This window comes from Eurosta solidaginis, chromosome 2, assembly GCF_040869045.1.
Source record: "Eurosta solidaginis isolate ZX-2024a chromosome 2, ASM4086904v1, whole genome shotgun sequence".
Taxonomy (NCBI): Eukaryota; Metazoa; Arthropoda; class Insecta; order Diptera; family Tephritidae; genus Eurosta; species Eurosta solidaginis.
Window position 1 is genome coordinate 292025224 of NC_090320.1, and position 18250 is coordinate 292043473.

Below are 18250 nucleotides of genomic sequence, written 5' to 3' on the forward strand. Positions count from 1 at the left end.
TCTTGCTTCTAGCAGATACATAATTATTGTTGTTGTTATTGTAGCATACATCATAAATTTCAATTAACATATTTATTTGATGTATGTGTAACTGAGCAGCTACTATAAATGACGTATGCGCACATATGGTGGTATGTGGGTATTTCCCTATTTACTTCCTTTATATTAGTTTCGTTTGATGTTTTACCGCCAATTTACATACAAAATTGGATACTCTTACAATCCATTTTAGAGTAACTTCCCGGATACCTAGACTATTGAAGCTCGGAACACACATCGGAACTCGGTGACAATTTAATGTGAGGGCAAAAACTTTGCTAGGTGGTCCAGGGATCGTGAAAATTCAAAACTTCGTCCGAGCTTCAAAATTTGTCTAGCCAGTTTTAATGAACTTCCCGATAACCCTGAGACTTGAAACTTTGAACGCAGTTTTGGGCTTTTTTAGGTTATAAATATTAGGACGAAAGGGTTTTCTATATTGGATTGGGACCGAGATATTTACAAAGTCCATCTAAAACATGTGGAATATTGCGACCGCCATTTATGTAACTTCCCATAGAGCTAGATTTTTGAAACTAAGAACATAATTTACAACCATGAACCCCAATGCAACATAGGAAAAAAATATTCGCTAGGTGGTCCAGGGATCATGAGAATTAAAAAAATCGGAGCTTGGAAATTTTGCTTTCGATTTTTAAGGAGCCTCCCGATAACCCAGAGCCCTAAAACTTCGAAGTAAATTTTGGGTTCTATAAGGTAGTAATATTTGAGGCCAAAGAAACTTCTACATAGGACAGGGGTCGAGATATCTTGAGATATTTACAAAATCCATCTAAAACAATCTTGCGACCACTATTTGAATAACTTTCCGTAGAGCTAGATTCTTGAAACTAAGAACATATTTCAGAACCCCATGAATATGCAACATCCGGCGCAAACATTTTCGTTAGTTGGTCTAAGGAACGTGAAAATTAAAAAAAGTCGTACGAGCTTGGAAATTTTTACTTCCGAGTTTTAAGGAATTTCCCAATAACCAGGAGACATGAAATTTTGAACGAAACTTTTGGCTTTATATGGTTGTAATATTAACGATTAAAGAGTTTTTTAGACAGAGATCGAGATGTTTGGATTTATTAAAAAGGCCATTTGTAATCCTGGAATCTTGCAATCGATTTTCAAGTAACTAATCACTGAGCTACAAACATAAATCCTTACACATAGTGCAGGTCAACTTGACAAAGCAAAAAAAGGAGAAAATAAGTAGATAAACAACTGTTAAGCATTTCCTTTATATAAATGGGCCAAAAGGAACGAAAAATGTCTCTTTAAATAAAAACTTAATCTTGTTGAACTTTATATTAGAACTAGCAGACCCGGCAGACGTTGTTCTGCCTGAATTTGGCCTATCTGCATACATTTTAATAAGCTTTTTCCGTCTAACTCTGCCCTTCCGCTCTTCACTTTTCCTTAATCCTTTTATTAACTCCTCCTTCCGTCTTTTTCGCTCCATCTCCATCTTCTTCTTCGTCTCTTATTGCCAGTCCCAGAGAGTGGTATGTATTTTGTTCCAGTCCCATTCCGAGTCTCAGTCCCACTCCGAGTCTCAGTCTCAGTCCCAGCCTTAGTCCTAATCCCAGTCCCAGTCCGTCTCTGGTATACTTCCCGGAAAAAAGCATCGTATATACTAATATATGCAAATTTATATACGAAATTTCAGGCAAATCGAATAGGACGTATGTAAATAGGTATGTGGGTATAATTAATTCTTGTCTTTATTTCGGCTTCGCATGCATATTTATCAGTTTTGACAGGTTGATGCGACTAAATCGAATATCACAATGAACTTAAAGCTTGATATCCATAATACACACACATTCTAGGGGTATCCGGGTCCATGTTTTGGCCTATATCTCGAGACCCTAGTCACTCAGCGGTGTAAAACTTACTCTGTGTTAAAGCACATATCAACAGCTTCAATTTGATATCCATAATGTAAAAACACATCCTAGTGTTACCCTGATCAACGTTTTGGCCTATATCTCGAGACCCTAGTCACCAATAGGTATGAAAACTACCCTGTACTAAAGCACTCATCAACAGCCTCAATTTGATACCCACAATGTAAAAACGTTGTCTAGGCGTTCACGGGTCCACGTTTGGCCTATATCTCCAGACCCTAGTCACCCAGGGGTGTGAAAATTATGCTCTACTAAATCGCTCATCAACATCTTTCATTTGATATCCATATTGTATAAGAATATTCTAGGGGTACCCGGGTCCACGTTTTGGGCTATATCTCGAGACCCTAACCTCCCAGTTGTATGAAAATTATCCTGCACTAAATCACTCATCAACAGCTTTCATTTGATATCCATATTGTATAAACACATTCTAGGGGTACCCGGGTCCACTTGGGCTATATCTGGAGACCCTAGCCTCCCAGTTGTACGAAAATTATCCTGTACTATAGCACTCGTCAATAGCTTTAATTTGATATTCATATTGTATTAACACATTCTAGGGGTACCCGGGTCCACGTTTTGGGCTATATCTCGAGACCCTAGCCTCCCAGTTGTATGAAAATTATCCTGTACTAAATCACTCATCAACAGCTTTCATTTGTTATCCATATTGTATAAACAAATTCTAGGGGGTACTCTGGTCCACGTTTTGGCCTATCTCTCGAGACCCTAGCCTCCCAGTTGTATGAAAATTATCCTGTACTATAGCACTCATCAACAGTTTTCATTTGATATCCATATTGTATAAACACATTCTAGGGGTACTCGGGTCCACGTTTTGGCCTATATCTCGAGACCCTAGCCTCCCAGTTGTACGAAAATTATCCTGTACTATAGCACTCGTCAATAGCTTTAATTTGATATTCATATTGTATAAACACATTCTGGGGTACCCGGCTCCACGTTTTGGCCTATATCTCGAGACCCTAGTCACCCACGGGTATGAAAATTATCCTGTACTATAGTACTCATCAACAGCTTTCATTTGATATCCATATTGTATAAACAGATTATAGGGGTACTCGGGTCCACGTTTTGGCCTATATCTGGAGACCCTAGCCTCCCAGTTGTATGAAAATTATCCTGTACTATAGCACTCATCAACACCTTTCATTTGTTATCCATATTGTATAAACACATTCTAGGGGTACTCGGGTCCACGTTTTGGCCTATATCTCGAGACCCTAGCCTCCCAGTTATATGAAAATTATCCTGTAGTATAGAACTCATCAACAGCTTTCATTTGTTATCCATATTGTATAAACACATTCTAGGGGTACTCGGGTCCACGTTTTGGCCTATCTCTCGAGACCCTAGCCTCCCAGTTGTATGAAAATTATCCTGTACTATAGCACTCATCAACAGTTTTCATTTGATATCCATATTGTATAAGAACATTCTAGGGGTACCCGGGTCCACGTTTTGGGCTATATCTCGAGACCCTAGCCTCCCAGTTGTACGAAAATTATCCTGTACTATAGCACCCGTCAATAGCTTTAATTTGATATTCATATTGTATAAACACATTCTAGGGGTACCCGGGTCCACGTTTTGGCCTATATCTCGAGACCCTAGTCAAACACGGGTATGAAAATTATCCTGTACTATAGCACTCATCAACAGCTTTCATTTGATATCCATATTGTATAAACAGATTCTAGGGATACCCGGGTCCACGTTTTGGGCTATATCTCGAGACCCTAGCCTCCCAGTCGTATGAAAATTATCCTGTACTAAATCACTCATCAACAGCTTTCATTTGTTATCCATATTGTATAAACAAATTCTAGGGGTACTCGGGTCCACGTTTTGGCCTATCTCTCGAGACCCTAGCCTCCCAGTTGTATGAAAATTATCCTGTACTATAGCACTCATCAACACCTTTCATTTGTTATCCATATTGTATAAACACATTCTAGGGGTACTCGGTTCCACGTTTTGGCCTATATCTCGAGACCCTAGCCTCCCAGTTGTATGAAAATTATCCTGTACTATAGCACTCATCAACAGCTTTCATTTGTTATCCATATTGTATAAACACATTCTAGGGGTACCCGGGTCCACGTCTTGATTTAAAGACCCTAGGCACGTAGCGAAAAAAAGGTAGTCGCTGGCCGATTCTCAGACCTACCCAATATGCTCACAAAATTTCATCAGAATCGGTTCAGCCGTTTCGGAGGAGTTAAGCCTCTAAAACAGTGACAGAAGAATTTTGTATATTAGATTTTAACATAACCACTGTAAAAATTTGTATGAGGAACTAAAATATGAAGGTGGAGCGAACTTAATAGGCTTTCGATACAGTCTTTACCTAAGTCCGGCAATGTGCTCTCCACCTTTGTATATTTGCTCTTCATACAATTTTTTACAGTGGTTATGTTACAATTTGAATACTAAAGCTCAACAAGATTATCACTTTACTTAAATACAAATTTTTTGTTTCTTTTGGTCCATTTATATAAAGGAAGTGCTTTAAAGTTGTTTATATTTTATACCTTTCATGAAAATGGTATATTAATTTCGTCACGAATCCCAAAATTGTAAGTTAAAGGAAAATAGATAGACCCACCATTAATTATACTGAAATAATCAGGATAAAGAGCTGAGTTGATTTAGCCATGTCCGTCTGTCTGTTTTTAACAGCTAGAAGCCTCAAATTTCACCAAATGCTTACGTATATAGCATATATTGTTGTCTGAAAAAATCATAGAAATCGGTGGTATATATGTTATATACCCCATATAAACTGTAATTTTTGCCCCTTTTTTACGGCCCCTTTTTTACGGCTAGAAGCTCAAAATTTCATCAAAAACTTAAGTTTACGTCATACATTGTTGAAATACATGATTCGTTCACATAGTTTTTACACGCAGACCACAAAAAACGTGAAACTTTGCATCCTCACACAAAGTACCTACCTATTTTTATACCTTTCATGAACATGAAATGGTATATTAACTTTGGTCCGATGTTTGTAACGTTAAGAAATATAGAAGATAGACTCACCGTTAAGTATACCGAATTGATCAGGGCGACGAACTGAGTTGATATAGCCATGTCCGTCTGTCCGTCCGTCTGTCTGTTTGAACGCAAACTTGTCCCTCAAATTTTGAGATATCTCAATGAAATTTGGCACAAGGATGTATTTTTGTATTATATTAGACATTTGTCGGATCCGGTAAGATCGGACCACTATAACATATATATCCTATATAACCGATCGTTCAGATAAGGGGGTTCTTTGCCATTTTTATACTCAGTTGAGCAGCGCTCACAGAGTATAATAACTTTGATTGGATAACGGTTGGTAATACAGGTATAAAATAATCGAGATAGATATAGACTTTCATATATCAAAATCACCAGTATCGAAAACAAATTTGATTGAGACATGTCCGTCCGTGCGTCCGTCCGTCCGTTAACACGATAACCTGAGTACATTTTGAGGTATCTTGATGAAATTTGGTCCTGGGCACTCATCTCAGATCGCTATTTAAAAAAAGCGCGATAATTCATTACCAAAGACGGATAAAGCGATGAAACTTGGTAGATAAGTTGAACTTATGACACAAACTAGAAAATTAGTAAAATTTTGGACAATGGACGTGGCACCGCCCACTTTTAAAAGAAAGTAATTTAAAAGTTTTTCAAGCTGCAATTTGGAAGTCGTTGAAGATATCATGATGAAATTTGGCAGAAACGTTACTCCTATTGCTATATGTGTGCTAAATAAAAATTAGCAAAATCGGGGAACGACCACGCCCACTTTAAAACAAAATTTTTTTTAAGTCAAATTTTAACAAAAAATTTAATATCTTTACAGTATATTATGTCATCATTCAACTCCAGTAATGATATGGTGCAACAAAATACAAAAATAAAAGAAAATTTTAAAATGGGCGTGGCTCCGCCCTTTTTCATAAAATTTTTCTAGGATACTTTTAATGCCATAAGTCGAACAAAAATGTACCAATCCTTGTGAAATTTGGTAGGGGCTTAGATTCTAGGACGATAACTGTTTTCTGTGAAAAAGGGCGAAATCGGTTTAAGCCACGCCCAGTTTTTATACACAGTCGGCCGTCTGTCCTTCCGCTCGGCCGGTAACACGATAACTTGAGCAAAAATCGATATATCTTTACTAAGCTCAGTACACGTACTTATCTGAACTCATTTTGTATTGGTACAAAAAATGGCCGAAATCCGACTATGACCACGCCCACTTTTTCGATTTCGAAAATTATGAAAAATTAAAAAAAAAATGCCATAATTCTATACCAAATACGAAAAAAGGGATGAATCATGGTAATTGGATTGGTTTAAATAAAAAAAATAAATGTAAGGCGCGATAACCTCCGAAGAGATCTAAGGCCGAGCTTCTCTTCCAATTTGCGTCGTGCTCCTCTTGATTTTCCCTACAAATTGGCCGGACGGGACCTACATGTTTTATGCCGACTCCGAACGGCATCTGCAAGGCAGATGAGTTTTCACTGAGAGCTTTTCATGGCAGAAATACACCCGGAGCGCTTGCCAAACACTGCCGAGGGGCGACCCCGCTTAGAAAAATTGTGTTCTAATTGAAAAACCTTATTTCTAAAATTTTGATGTTGTTTTTCCCGGGAGTTGAACCCAGGGCATACGGTGTGATAGGCGGAGCACGCTACCATCACACCACGGTGGCCGCCATATTGGATTGGTTTATTGAAGCGAAATATAACTTTAGAAAAAACTTTGTAAAATGGGTGTGACACCTACCATATTAAGTAGAAGAAAATGAAAAATTTCTGCAGGGCGAAATCAAAAGCCCTTGGAATCTTGGCAGGAATACTGTTCGTGGTATGACATATATAAATAAATTAGCGGTAACCGACAGAAGATGTTCGGGGTCACCCTGGTCCACATTTTCATCGATATCTCGAAAACCCCTTCAATACACAACTAAGGGTCACTCCCTTTTAAAACCCTCATTAATACCTTTAATTTGATACCCGTATCGTACAAACGCATTCTAGTTACCCCTGGTCCACCTTTATGGCGATATCCCGAAAAGGCGTCCACCTATAGAACTAGGCCCACTCCCTTTTAAAATACTCATTATCACCTTTCATTTGATACCCATATCGTATAAACATATTCCAGGGTTACCCTAGGTTCACTTTCCTACTTGGTGATTTTCCCTTATTTTGTCTCCATAGCTCTTAGCTGAGTATGTAATGTTCGGTTACACCCGAACTTAGCCTTCTTTACTTGTTTATTTTATATTTATCTTAAAAATCGTTTAGGTATGTACATCTGTTCACTATATATTTTTTATCTTATACAGCCGATTATTTGGAGATTACGAATGGGATAAGATATTGTTCAGCCCCATTCATGAAAGGTATGAAGTCTTCGGCACATCCGAAGACAGTCCCGTCATTACTTGTTTTATTTTAAGATTGTATTAGGCAAATATTCTTTCGCTCTCCACTCGTCACTTCCACTTTGTTGCCAAAATATTTGATTTTATTCTTATTATGTTTATTTCGTCTTTCAATATAACAGGGCGCCATCAAGAGATACTTTAGATTGTTTTTTAAAGTTTCTTTTGGGTTTTTTTCTATTTTGCGCTTCTTTACGCCACCAGCCGTTTTGTATATTCTTAGGTTTATGTTAAGCAAGCTTATCCGCCTACAATAGTATTCTTTTCTCATTTGTTTACAATGTATAACCATTGATGGATGTTATGCCGTTACTGATTTCCTGTGGATTGCCTTTGGTTTGGTCCGGAAACCGGTTTTCTATTTGATAATTTACCACATATTTTTCTTTTATTTCCGCTAACATTTCCAGAGTACGGTACATTCAATATTTTTTTTTATTTCTTTACCGAGGGCGTTTTTAAAATATTTTACGTAATATTTAAAGAATTTGAAGAACAAGTCGACCATAACAGATAAGTTGTTCATACTACCGAGTTCCCGTATACTCATTCATTTAGAGCTCCAATATTCAACTCTGTTACTTGACTACCATTGGGGAAACTTAATAAATAATAAACAATTGTTTTTGTTATGCATATTATATTACAAAGAAAGTTGAAACCGAATTTACCTTTCTGGTAAATTTTTATAGTTCCACTCATATTTGCGTCAAAGCTAATATAATTTACTAAAACGAACGTAAACGAAAAGAAAAGTGACAAAAAATAAGTAAAATAAATTCTGACCATCACATAAATGCATCGGAATAGAATAATAATGAATTTGAATAAATGAAAGCGCCACCATTAAATAAAAGAACTAAGAAAAGAAATCAAAAACACAATGACCAATTGAATGAAAAAACAGTAAGGAAGGCTAAGTTCGGGTGTAACCGAACATTACATACTCAGCTGAGTGCTTATCTGCGTTGGTTTCGCAGGATTTCATAGATGGTTTATAAGTGGTTTTTAATTCCATATCACATACGTTTGGGAAATATCGACAAAATTGTATACCAAGGGTGACGTTTTTTGGAAAGATTTTCCTTCATAAAATAAATAAAGGAAAATCAACTTGAAGGAAAATAAAGCTAGGGTAACCCTGGAATGTGTTTGTATGACATGGGCATCAAATGAAAGGTGTTAATGAGTATTTTAAAAGGGAGTGGCCTTAGTTCTATAGATGGACACCTTTTAGAGATATCGACATAAAGGTGGACCAGGGGTGTCTCTAGATTGTGTTTGTACGATATGGGTATCAAATTGAAGGTATTAATGAGGGTTTTAAACGGGAGTGGCCCTTAGTTGTATATGTGAAGGCGTTTTTGAGATATCGACCAAAATGTGGACCAGGGTGACCTAGAACATCATCTGTCGGGTACCGCTAATTTACTTATGTATGTAATACCAAGAAGAGTATTCCTGCCATGATTCTAAGGGCTTTCCTTTTCTTCTACTTAATATGATAGGTGTCACACCCATTTTACAAAGTTTTTTTCTAAAGTTATATTTTACGCCAATAAACCAATCCAATCGTCATGTTTCAACCCTTTTTTCGTATTTGGTATAGAATTATGGTATTTTTTTCATTTTTCGAAATTTTCGATATCGAAAAAGTGGGTGTGGTCATAGTCGGACCATCCATTTTTAGTACCAAGATAAAGTGAGTTCAGATAAGTACGTGAAATAAGTTTAGTAAAGATATACCGATTTTGACTCAAGTTATCGTGTTAACGGCCGAGCGCAAGGACACACGATCGACTGTGTATAAAAACTGGGCGTGGCTTCAACCTATTTCGCCCATTTTCACAGAAAACAGTTATCGTCATAGCCTTACCAAATTTCACGGGGATTGGTAGATTTTTGATCGACTTATGGCATTAAAAGTAGTCTAGACAAATTAAATGAAAAAGGGCGCAGCCACGCCCTTTTTGAAATTTTATTTTATTTTTGTATTTTGTTGCACCATATCATTACTGGAGTTGAGTGTTGACATAATTTACTTATATACTGTAAAGATATTAAATTTTTTGTTAAAATTTGACTTAACATTTTTTTTAAGTGGGCGTCTTCGTCATTCGAATTTGCTAATTTTTATTTAGCACACATACATTAATAGGAGTAACGTTCCTGCCAAATTTCATCATGATATCTTCAACGGCTGCCAAATTACAGCTTGCAAAACTTTTAAATTACCTTCTTTTAAAAGTGGGCGGTGCCACGCCCATTGTCCAAAATATTACTAATTTTCTATTCTGCGGCATAAGGTCAACCCACCTACCAAGTTTCATCGGGTTTTCCGTCGTTGGTAATGAATTATCGCACTTTTTCCGTTTATCGAAATTTTCTATATCGAAAAAGTGGGCGTGGTTATAGTCCGATATCGTTCATTTTAAATAGCGATCTGAGATGAGTACCCAGGAACTTACGGACCAAATTTCATTAAGATACCTCAAAATTTACTCAAGTTATCGTGTTTACGTACAGACGGACGGACGGACGGGCATGGCTAAACGAATTTCTTTTTTCGCCCAGATCATTTTGGTATATAGAAGCCTATATCTATCCCGATAAGTTTATGCCATTACGGGGTACCGTTATGCGAACAACATTAATGTACTCTGTGAGCTTTGCTCAGCTGAGTATAAAAAAATGGAAAGTAGAAATGCCGTAGTAAGAAATTAGTTAAATAAGAAAAGAAACTAAAAGAATATTAAGTACCAATAAATAAATGAAATGAGCAGTAAAGCGGTGTGAACTAAGTTATAAACTAAAAGAATAATCAACAATAGTGTGCCATAATAATCCCAGTAAACACTTTCGAAAATTCTCAGAATTCGTATCCCAAAATTCCATATCCCAGCATAAATTCAATAGATTTTGGCTTAGATGGAGGGGATAATATTTTCTTGAAACGAGTTCTAAACCCTAGCCTTTCGGAATTGGCCGGCGAGAAAGCGTAATATTTCACTCACACGTTGTTGTATCTATTACGGTTGCGGTTGACTTTCCAGAATCTGTTTCAGTCCCTTTACCGGAATACTTCAGTTTCCTATTTATTTATGGTCTCAGTTATCTTTCTAGATATAATTTCTGTTTAGGTAAGATTTACGTTACCCCTTCAATAATGGTTTGAGGTAAGCTTTCTGCTACCTTTTCAGGTACAGTATCTTTGCCTTTCTAGGTACGGTTTCAGTTGCCGTTGCGTATTTATTTTTAATTCTCTATCCTAGGTACGGTGTCAAATATGATAACGGTTGGTTGGCTATTATTATTGTTATGGTCAGGGTCATGGCTATGGTTATGGTTATGGTTACGGTTATGGTTATGGTTATAGTTATGGTTATGGTTATGGTTATGGTTATTGTTATGGTTATGGTTAGTGTTGTAGCTTTGGTTATGGCTATGGTTAAGTTTATAGCTATGGTTATGGTTAGGGTTATGACTATGGTTATGGTTATAGTTATCTTTACGACGTCGCTTGATGTCATGGATACGGTAAAGATTTTGATAACCATTACAATTATTGTGGTCACGGTATCAGTTATGCTTACGTTTACAGTTATGGCTACAGGATATGGTATTGGTTATGGCTAAGATTGTGGTTTCGCTTGTTGCTACGGTAAAGATTAGGGTTCTTGTATCAGATAAACAGATGCATTATAGTTACCAACAGGCTTAGGCTGACGACAGAGTGGAAGCGAGAAGCGTTGCTATAATATAAAGATAGAAAACTATGAAAATGTTTTCTTAAGGGAAATTGCAAAAGGTGTTACAGTGCCGGAAACGTTTCAAGCTTGTAAAATATATGAAAATAAAAATTGCCTCTCACCTAGCATAGCTTATCGCGAGCACTCTGCCGTCAGCCTTAGGGTTAGGTCTACGATGAGTAATGTTTCAGTGATATTAGGATTATATTTATGCTAAGGGTTGCGTCATAGCTATGGACACGGTTACGTAATAGTTTTTTTTTTACGGTTAGGGTATAGTTGGAGATTATGACCATAATGACCTTTACGCTAGAGTTATGGTTATAGTTAGGATCATATTGTTAAAATGACGTTTACGCTATACGGGCACTTGGCGCTCCCGCCTTAATGTCAAAACATATGCAGCTATTTCTTCCCTTATCTCAATGCCCAAGAGGTAGCTTTTTCCTATCCAGCATTATTGATATTCAGATAGAATATTTAAAAATTATAAGTCAAAATTCTAAGCAAAACTGCTTTAGACTTAAAATTGCGCACCTAATTTGTGAAGTATGTCTTTGTAGTTAAGCCACCCAAATCGAAAGCACAAAATTGGAATTTGGATTTTATAATACTTGTGTAAATGTGAACTCAACAGCCGTCATTCAGCGCACGCTTCTTCTCATATATTATCTAAATATTATAAATTCTACGGGCGCTATAATCTTTTGTTAAGCAGTTGCAAAACAGATTAGTAAAACGATCATATTGTTGTTGTTGTAGCGATAAAGAAGGTTTTGGGGAGTGTTATTTATGCTGATGGTCCTTTGCCAGATATAGATCCGATTCGTTCTAGTAACAAGCATCATTATGGTACAAGCCGGACTATCTTGAACCTTCTGGGCCATTACGTTCCAACTCCACTTCACAGCGGCCTGATATTTCCAAGCATGCTAACCTTTGCACCTTTTCAACCATCTATTAATTGATTTGTTTAGTGTCTTGCAGCAGATAAGTATTGGTCGGCTGATATGCGATGACACTCCCCCGTTCGAAACTTCTTTACCAGCTTAATATTGAGTCGAAAATTATGCCAAGATTTATCGTTGTGCCGTTTAGCCGCGTTAAGCTGAAGAAGTGATTTTTTGTTTTTCTTCGAACAGTACAAGTTTGCGTTTTTCCCCGCCAATCAAGAAATAGCGCAAAGTGTCGTAACTATAAGCTCACTAATCGTTGGCAGGATCAGTATCACTCAGTCATCGGCGTATGCGATTAACCTACTTCCTTTTGTCCTGAGGATTTCTAGAATTCATTAGCTTCCAGTGTTAATAGGCGTGCCTTTGGTAGTAATTTTACATTATGAGCCAGCTCCTAAAATTGTGTTGATGACCTCACTCCTGAGCATAGAATTGATCCATGCAACTATTGAATCTTGTTTTCCATATCGTATAAGTGCCTTCCGCTGGCCCCCCTTGAAGGCACCCTCAATGTCGAGTCGGCCAGTTAGGGTGTACTCCTTGCAGCTCAGTGATGTATTGCTGACGCTGACTACTTCGTGAAGGGCGCTCTATATTTGCTTTGCTGAATAGTTTTCTTGTCGTTGATCTAAGTTGGACTAAATCTGTGTTTCGACACATTGACTTAGGTTAGGTGCGTGGAAGGTGCAATTTAAAGAAAATATGCAGAAATAGTGCATCTTGGTTTATTGGAAACCAACTTATAGTTAGCTTGTAGTTAGCCGTAACAACAGAACATTTCTCCTCACTTTTTTAGACTAGTAGCTATCTCCGTAGAGTGTTATACATATGCTTTTTATTTATATTTTTGCAACTCGCTTACAAAAGAACGCGTCCGAATATCTACTTCAGTTTGTAAATACTTAATTTGTCTGTGTGAAATGAGGAAGTCACTGCCAGTCAACCAAATAGCCAAGCATAAATAAAATTAACTTACTAAAATCATACGACGCTGCTGCTTGAATTGAATCGGATAGAATTGTGTTAAGTTTATTAGCGCATTTTATATTTTCCATATTCATTAGGTGGATATTACTTACGCTTGGACTTGAACATCGATAGAACTTTTTAAAAGGCTGTAGGTGTTGGTTGAGGTGTTTGTGGATGGCACGTATTACACACATACACACATATGTACATATTTATGTATAATAGAAAAAATTGTTGTTTATTATTCTTTTATTTAGCATTTCATACAATGAGTCTTTAAATGTGAGAATAAGTTTAGTGTCTGTATGTTTTGCTTGTTTTCCTGTGCTTGAGCAATTTACTTGCGCTTACAAGAACTCTCTTGGCTAGTTTGCTCGCATGATATATGGAATTTTTAATAAATTTCATGGTCAAATGAATTAGCGAGTTGAATTGAAAATGAATTTATTGATGAGCGAAACAACGTGACGCTGTGCGTCCATACAATCTTCCACCGTAGCTCTGGGTTTGATTGCTTGAAGAATATTTACATTGGCATGGCGAAGGCACCCAAGTGTTTGCTTTTGTAACTGCGGGTAAACATTAAAAAAATAAAAAATTATGTAACTATGCACGGAATCTTAGGAATTAATATCAGATATTTCGCATAAGTGCTTAATTGGTGGTTAAGGAATAGAAAGACAGTATTTAGCGAAATAAATATGTTTAATTGCGCTGGAAAAAAAGCAAAACAATGGAACAAAAAGAATAAAATAAATATTTTAATAAACAGTTATTAAAATACAACAATGCTCTTTAAAGCAATTTAATGTCGTTTTTAACGAAATAGAGCTTTGTTCCTGACTACATACTTTATGCAGACTCAGAACAATGTAAAAAAACAAATCTACATAACACACAAATTAATAAAGAGACAGAATGTTTCAATAGTGTTGTTAGTGTAGAAATGAGATAAACTGAATTAAGCAAGGAAAAAAATACAAGCAGGATAGCCTAGTGGTTAAGGCAACTGCAGATTCACTGTGTGATTCGGGGTTCGAATCTCGCTGAAACCTTTGATAATATTACGAAATTGCCTGACGATGATTACGTGGCGGTTTTCGAAATGGTACCATCGCAATATGTCAGTAAATGTTTCTTTCTTTCTTTTCAGTTTCTCTTAGAAAAACATAATAATTTAATATTCAATTATTATAAGCCCGTGTTAAGCTCATGAATTCTTAAATAATAAGTAGGCTAAGATAGATGACGGTGCTCAAAAAGCCTTCAAAAATGCGAAGCCCTTAAACATCAAAAGGCCCAGACGACATTGTCGCACTATTGTTCAAACATCTAGGCGATTGGAAAGAGAGAAGGATATTTAACTTGTCTCTCACCAACTTTGCTATTGTCGAAAGTGGGTAAGAGGCAGGATGGTACCGCAACTAAACCTGAGAAACCAGTGGTAAGAGAGTCTTTATCTGTATAGCACAAACATCTTATGCAACAACAAAAACAACAACAACAACAAAAATCTACTACTAAATATTTTTAATACCCAGATTACAAACAGACTAATTAAAAACCACACCACCGGACAAGTATTTGTGGCGCGCGACCTGACAAAAGTTTTGAAACGGACAACCATGGCACCATACTCCAAACTTAACAGTAATAATTTGTCTACCCATGCCTGAGAAAGTTGGCCGCCAACTCTTTGAATGATGAGTTTCGAATGAAGGGCTCTGCCGCAAGGCGGTGTTCCATCCTCATTACTGTTTGACTTCTAAACCTCCAAACCCAGTGTTGTTGTTGTTGTTGTAGCAGTGTTACGCCCCATCCAATAGGCGCGACCGATCACAAATTATCATCAACATTATCTAACGAGAATCCAAGGAAACTTGCAGTTTCAACAGGGGTGAACCATAGTGAGAGGGGTGTTAGAGGCGTTGGTTTAACATTACATTTGAAGAGATGGTAGGTGTTCTGTGGGGACACATTGCTAGCAGGACATACATTTTGTATGTCGGTGTTGATTCTGGATAAGTTAAAGTCTTACTCTCTGTTACAGTACCCAGATCGAAGTTGAGATAGAGTGACGCGTGTTTCCCTAGGGAGAGTGCGTTCCTCTTTTGCGAGTTCTGGGTATTTTTCTTTAAGAAATGGATTCGCCGGACCTGAGGATCGGCTTGTGCTTTTTTGCTTCAAATCTAACGAGACCTTTTAGAAGTTTGCGTCGAATTGAATGATCAGCTTATCTCCCAAATGCGGACGTAACCGTGGCTAGCATTCACTTTACAGAGCGGGCATACTCGAGTGGAATAAGATAAGATATTTTTCCGACTGGCGGCATACCATTTGAGACTGACAGCATGACTGGCGGCATGTTATATAAGTATCTCTAAGATTTAGAATAAATTTGGCAACCCGAAAGCTGCTCAACCAACAGCAGAAACTTCCAATTTCTGCTTCGGAATATTTTTATTTTATATAAATTTTCAAAAGGATAAATTAAACGTTTTAAATTGGCATAAAAACTAATCTTTCAAGAAAGTATTTTGTAAATAAGAAGAAAAATAAACTATACTTAATTGATTATAATTTAAAAAAAAAAAACAGTTTATAAAGATTTTAGGGGAATTTTTATTGTAAAATAAAAATATTGAGTAAATTTGGAATGCCTAAAAAATATTGGAAAAACCCTATCAACTGGGATGACAAGGCAACTTTAAAGTTAGAAACCACAAATTGCGAAAATGAATTAAAATGGTTAAAAGCATTTTGGAAAAAGATAGGCATCGATAGGGAACCAAAAATAAAAGACATTGTAAATCCTAGCATTAGAGAGAAAGAAACTGCATTAATGATGGAGAAATACCTTCCAAATAGACTTTAAATAAGAAATAAATAAAAAGCAAAAACACTTATTTTTCCAAATTACTAGGAAAATAATTATAGGAGAATTTCAAAGTGTCTTGGTGGACAAAGATAGCAAACGGCATCATGATAGCGATAGCCGGATATGAAGTAGGAAAATGAAACTCTGAAACATCAGAGAACGGGATAGTCAAATATGAGCCACCAGTAGAAGTAGATACGAAAAATGTTCCAAATATTCCAGATGTTTGGGTAGCAACTCTATTGATTATTACAATAGCTATGATGCTCAAAAATTATATGAAGCATAAATATTTGGGTCAGTTAAATTTGACTACTTGTGTGGTCTGCATATGTGTGTATATACAGTTAAAGTATACGCATTACAAGATACACCACTAGCCTTTGAAGAGATTTGAGGATTTTATTACGGCTCTGGATTTTAGGTACAATTGCGGTTGCATGCTCTCCAAAATTTAGATCCTTCCAAACTCCCAAACACAACACATTAGTATGGGTCAAGTTCTAAAAAATGTATTATAAAAATTTGGGAAGTTTTTTAAAAGAGAAATGTTAAGCAACTGCATAGATTTTATGGTGCCATAATGACATTATATTGACAGTTTCTGATTGAAGCTCCAATTAAATGTTTTCTTAAATTTGTGCGTTTCTATACGCTTAGGAACCAAGCTAATGGCTTCACACTAATATAAGCACCTGCATATACATATACAAATATTTAAAATTTCATCTCCATTTCGCCATTTTTCAATGACAATTTTCAATCTGTGCGCTTAATTTTATGAAAATTTATGTGAAAAAATCGCAGGATGAATGTCTAGGCCGGATGGTTGGTTGACCAGATGGGCGCCCATTGAATAAAAAATAAAAGACACAGAAAATGAGCGTGTGACAAAAAATTAATCTTTTCGTTAATGAAAATTCAAAAGTAAAAAGAAAAGAGATTTGCTGTAAAGCACATACTGCATATTCGAATATATAAAATTGTTTCTGTTTATGTAGGTATGATATAAAACAAGAAAAGTTATATTGACCACCGCAGGAATGTGACAACCGAAGCTTTATTAAGCATTTGCCGTAATTTATTGTGACAGTTGAGAGAAGTCAAGTGCGGTAAAAAAAGAAAAAAATGCAAGTTCATAACAGCAGGTGAGGTGGGTAGAGCTAAAGTAGCGTAAGAAGTGTGACAGCTGACTTTTAGGTGCCCGGCTGGTGCAGAGGTCAGCCACCCGCATTGTTTTGCTGTTTTTTCTATTAATGTTCCTTTTTTATACTTTGACAAATTTTATTTGACGGAATTTTAATTTATTACCTAAGCATAGGAGGTATTTTATTTAATTTGTGGTAAAGTGGGATTTTAGCTCTTTTTAAAACTATTGGGCATAAATGTGGAAATGAGTTTAAGTAAAAAATAATAGGACATTTTGTAGAAACGAGTTTGAAAATACATAAATATATAAAGGGCGACATAAGGTCAACTGGCATAACACCAATTGGTCTTCTGACCACTTCAAATGGCCACATAAGGTGATGTAAGGTCAGCGGCCAATAGGTCAATTGACTTTATGACCACTTCAAATTGCCGGAATATCAGTTGGCCTTATAGCCTCTTAAAATGGCTATAAGGTCAACTGATTCGATGATCTCCCTCAATGTGGCTTTGTGGCCATTCCAAAAATGACCTTATGATCATTTCGGGGAAAACCATAACCATTAACTTGGGTCGATTTGTATGGACGAAAGTTAACCGTTATCGCGCCATCGATTTTTCGATAGGATTTGGGCTCAGAAAAAAAAGTTCCACTACGCATACCCAAAAAAATTATTTTCGAGCCTGCAAAAAAAAATGACGAAAGGTTCCAAAACCCAAAAAAAAATATTTTTTTTCTTCAAAAAACTGTTGTAAAAACGTTAGCGATAACGGTTTTTTAAACAAATATAATAAAAATTTACCCTTTCGTCATTTTTTTTGCAGGCTCGAAAATTATTTTTTTGGGTATGCGTAGTGGAACTTTTTTCCCTTAGCCCAAATCCAATCGAAAAATCAATGGCGCGATATCATTTAATAAATCGACCCAGTTTAATAACCATAAACAACAATTTAATATCAGCAGAAAATCGAAAAACTTTTGCAGGATTGATTAGACATTATCAGCGAATCTCTTGATCTTATATTGAAAGTTAAAGGGGGTGTCATAAGGTCAACGGACATAACATCAATTTGCCTTATGAACACTTCAAATGGCCACAAGGTAAATT

At 36.4% G+C, this 18250-nt stretch overlaps 1 protein-coding gene across 2 annotated transcripts in view; it reads right to left on the bottom strand.

Moving 5' to 3' along the window:
• LOC137241207 (myrosinase 1-like) overlaps positions 1 to 18250 on the bottom strand; it is a 151522-nt gene that overhangs the window by 100302 nt on the left and 32970 nt on the right. Inside the window, exon 6 of one of the 2 annotated variants that reach the window (XM_067768547.1) lies at positions 13360 to 13683. The exons of the other annotated variant lie outside the window; for it this stretch is intronic. Coding sequence (XP_067624648.1) covers positions 13534 to 13683 — 150 coding nt within the window. The 3' untranslated portion in view covers positions 13360 to 13533. Of the gene's footprint in view, positions 1 to 13359; positions 13684 to 18250 lie in introns of those variants that run through there. 2 annotated transcript variants of the gene reach the window in all.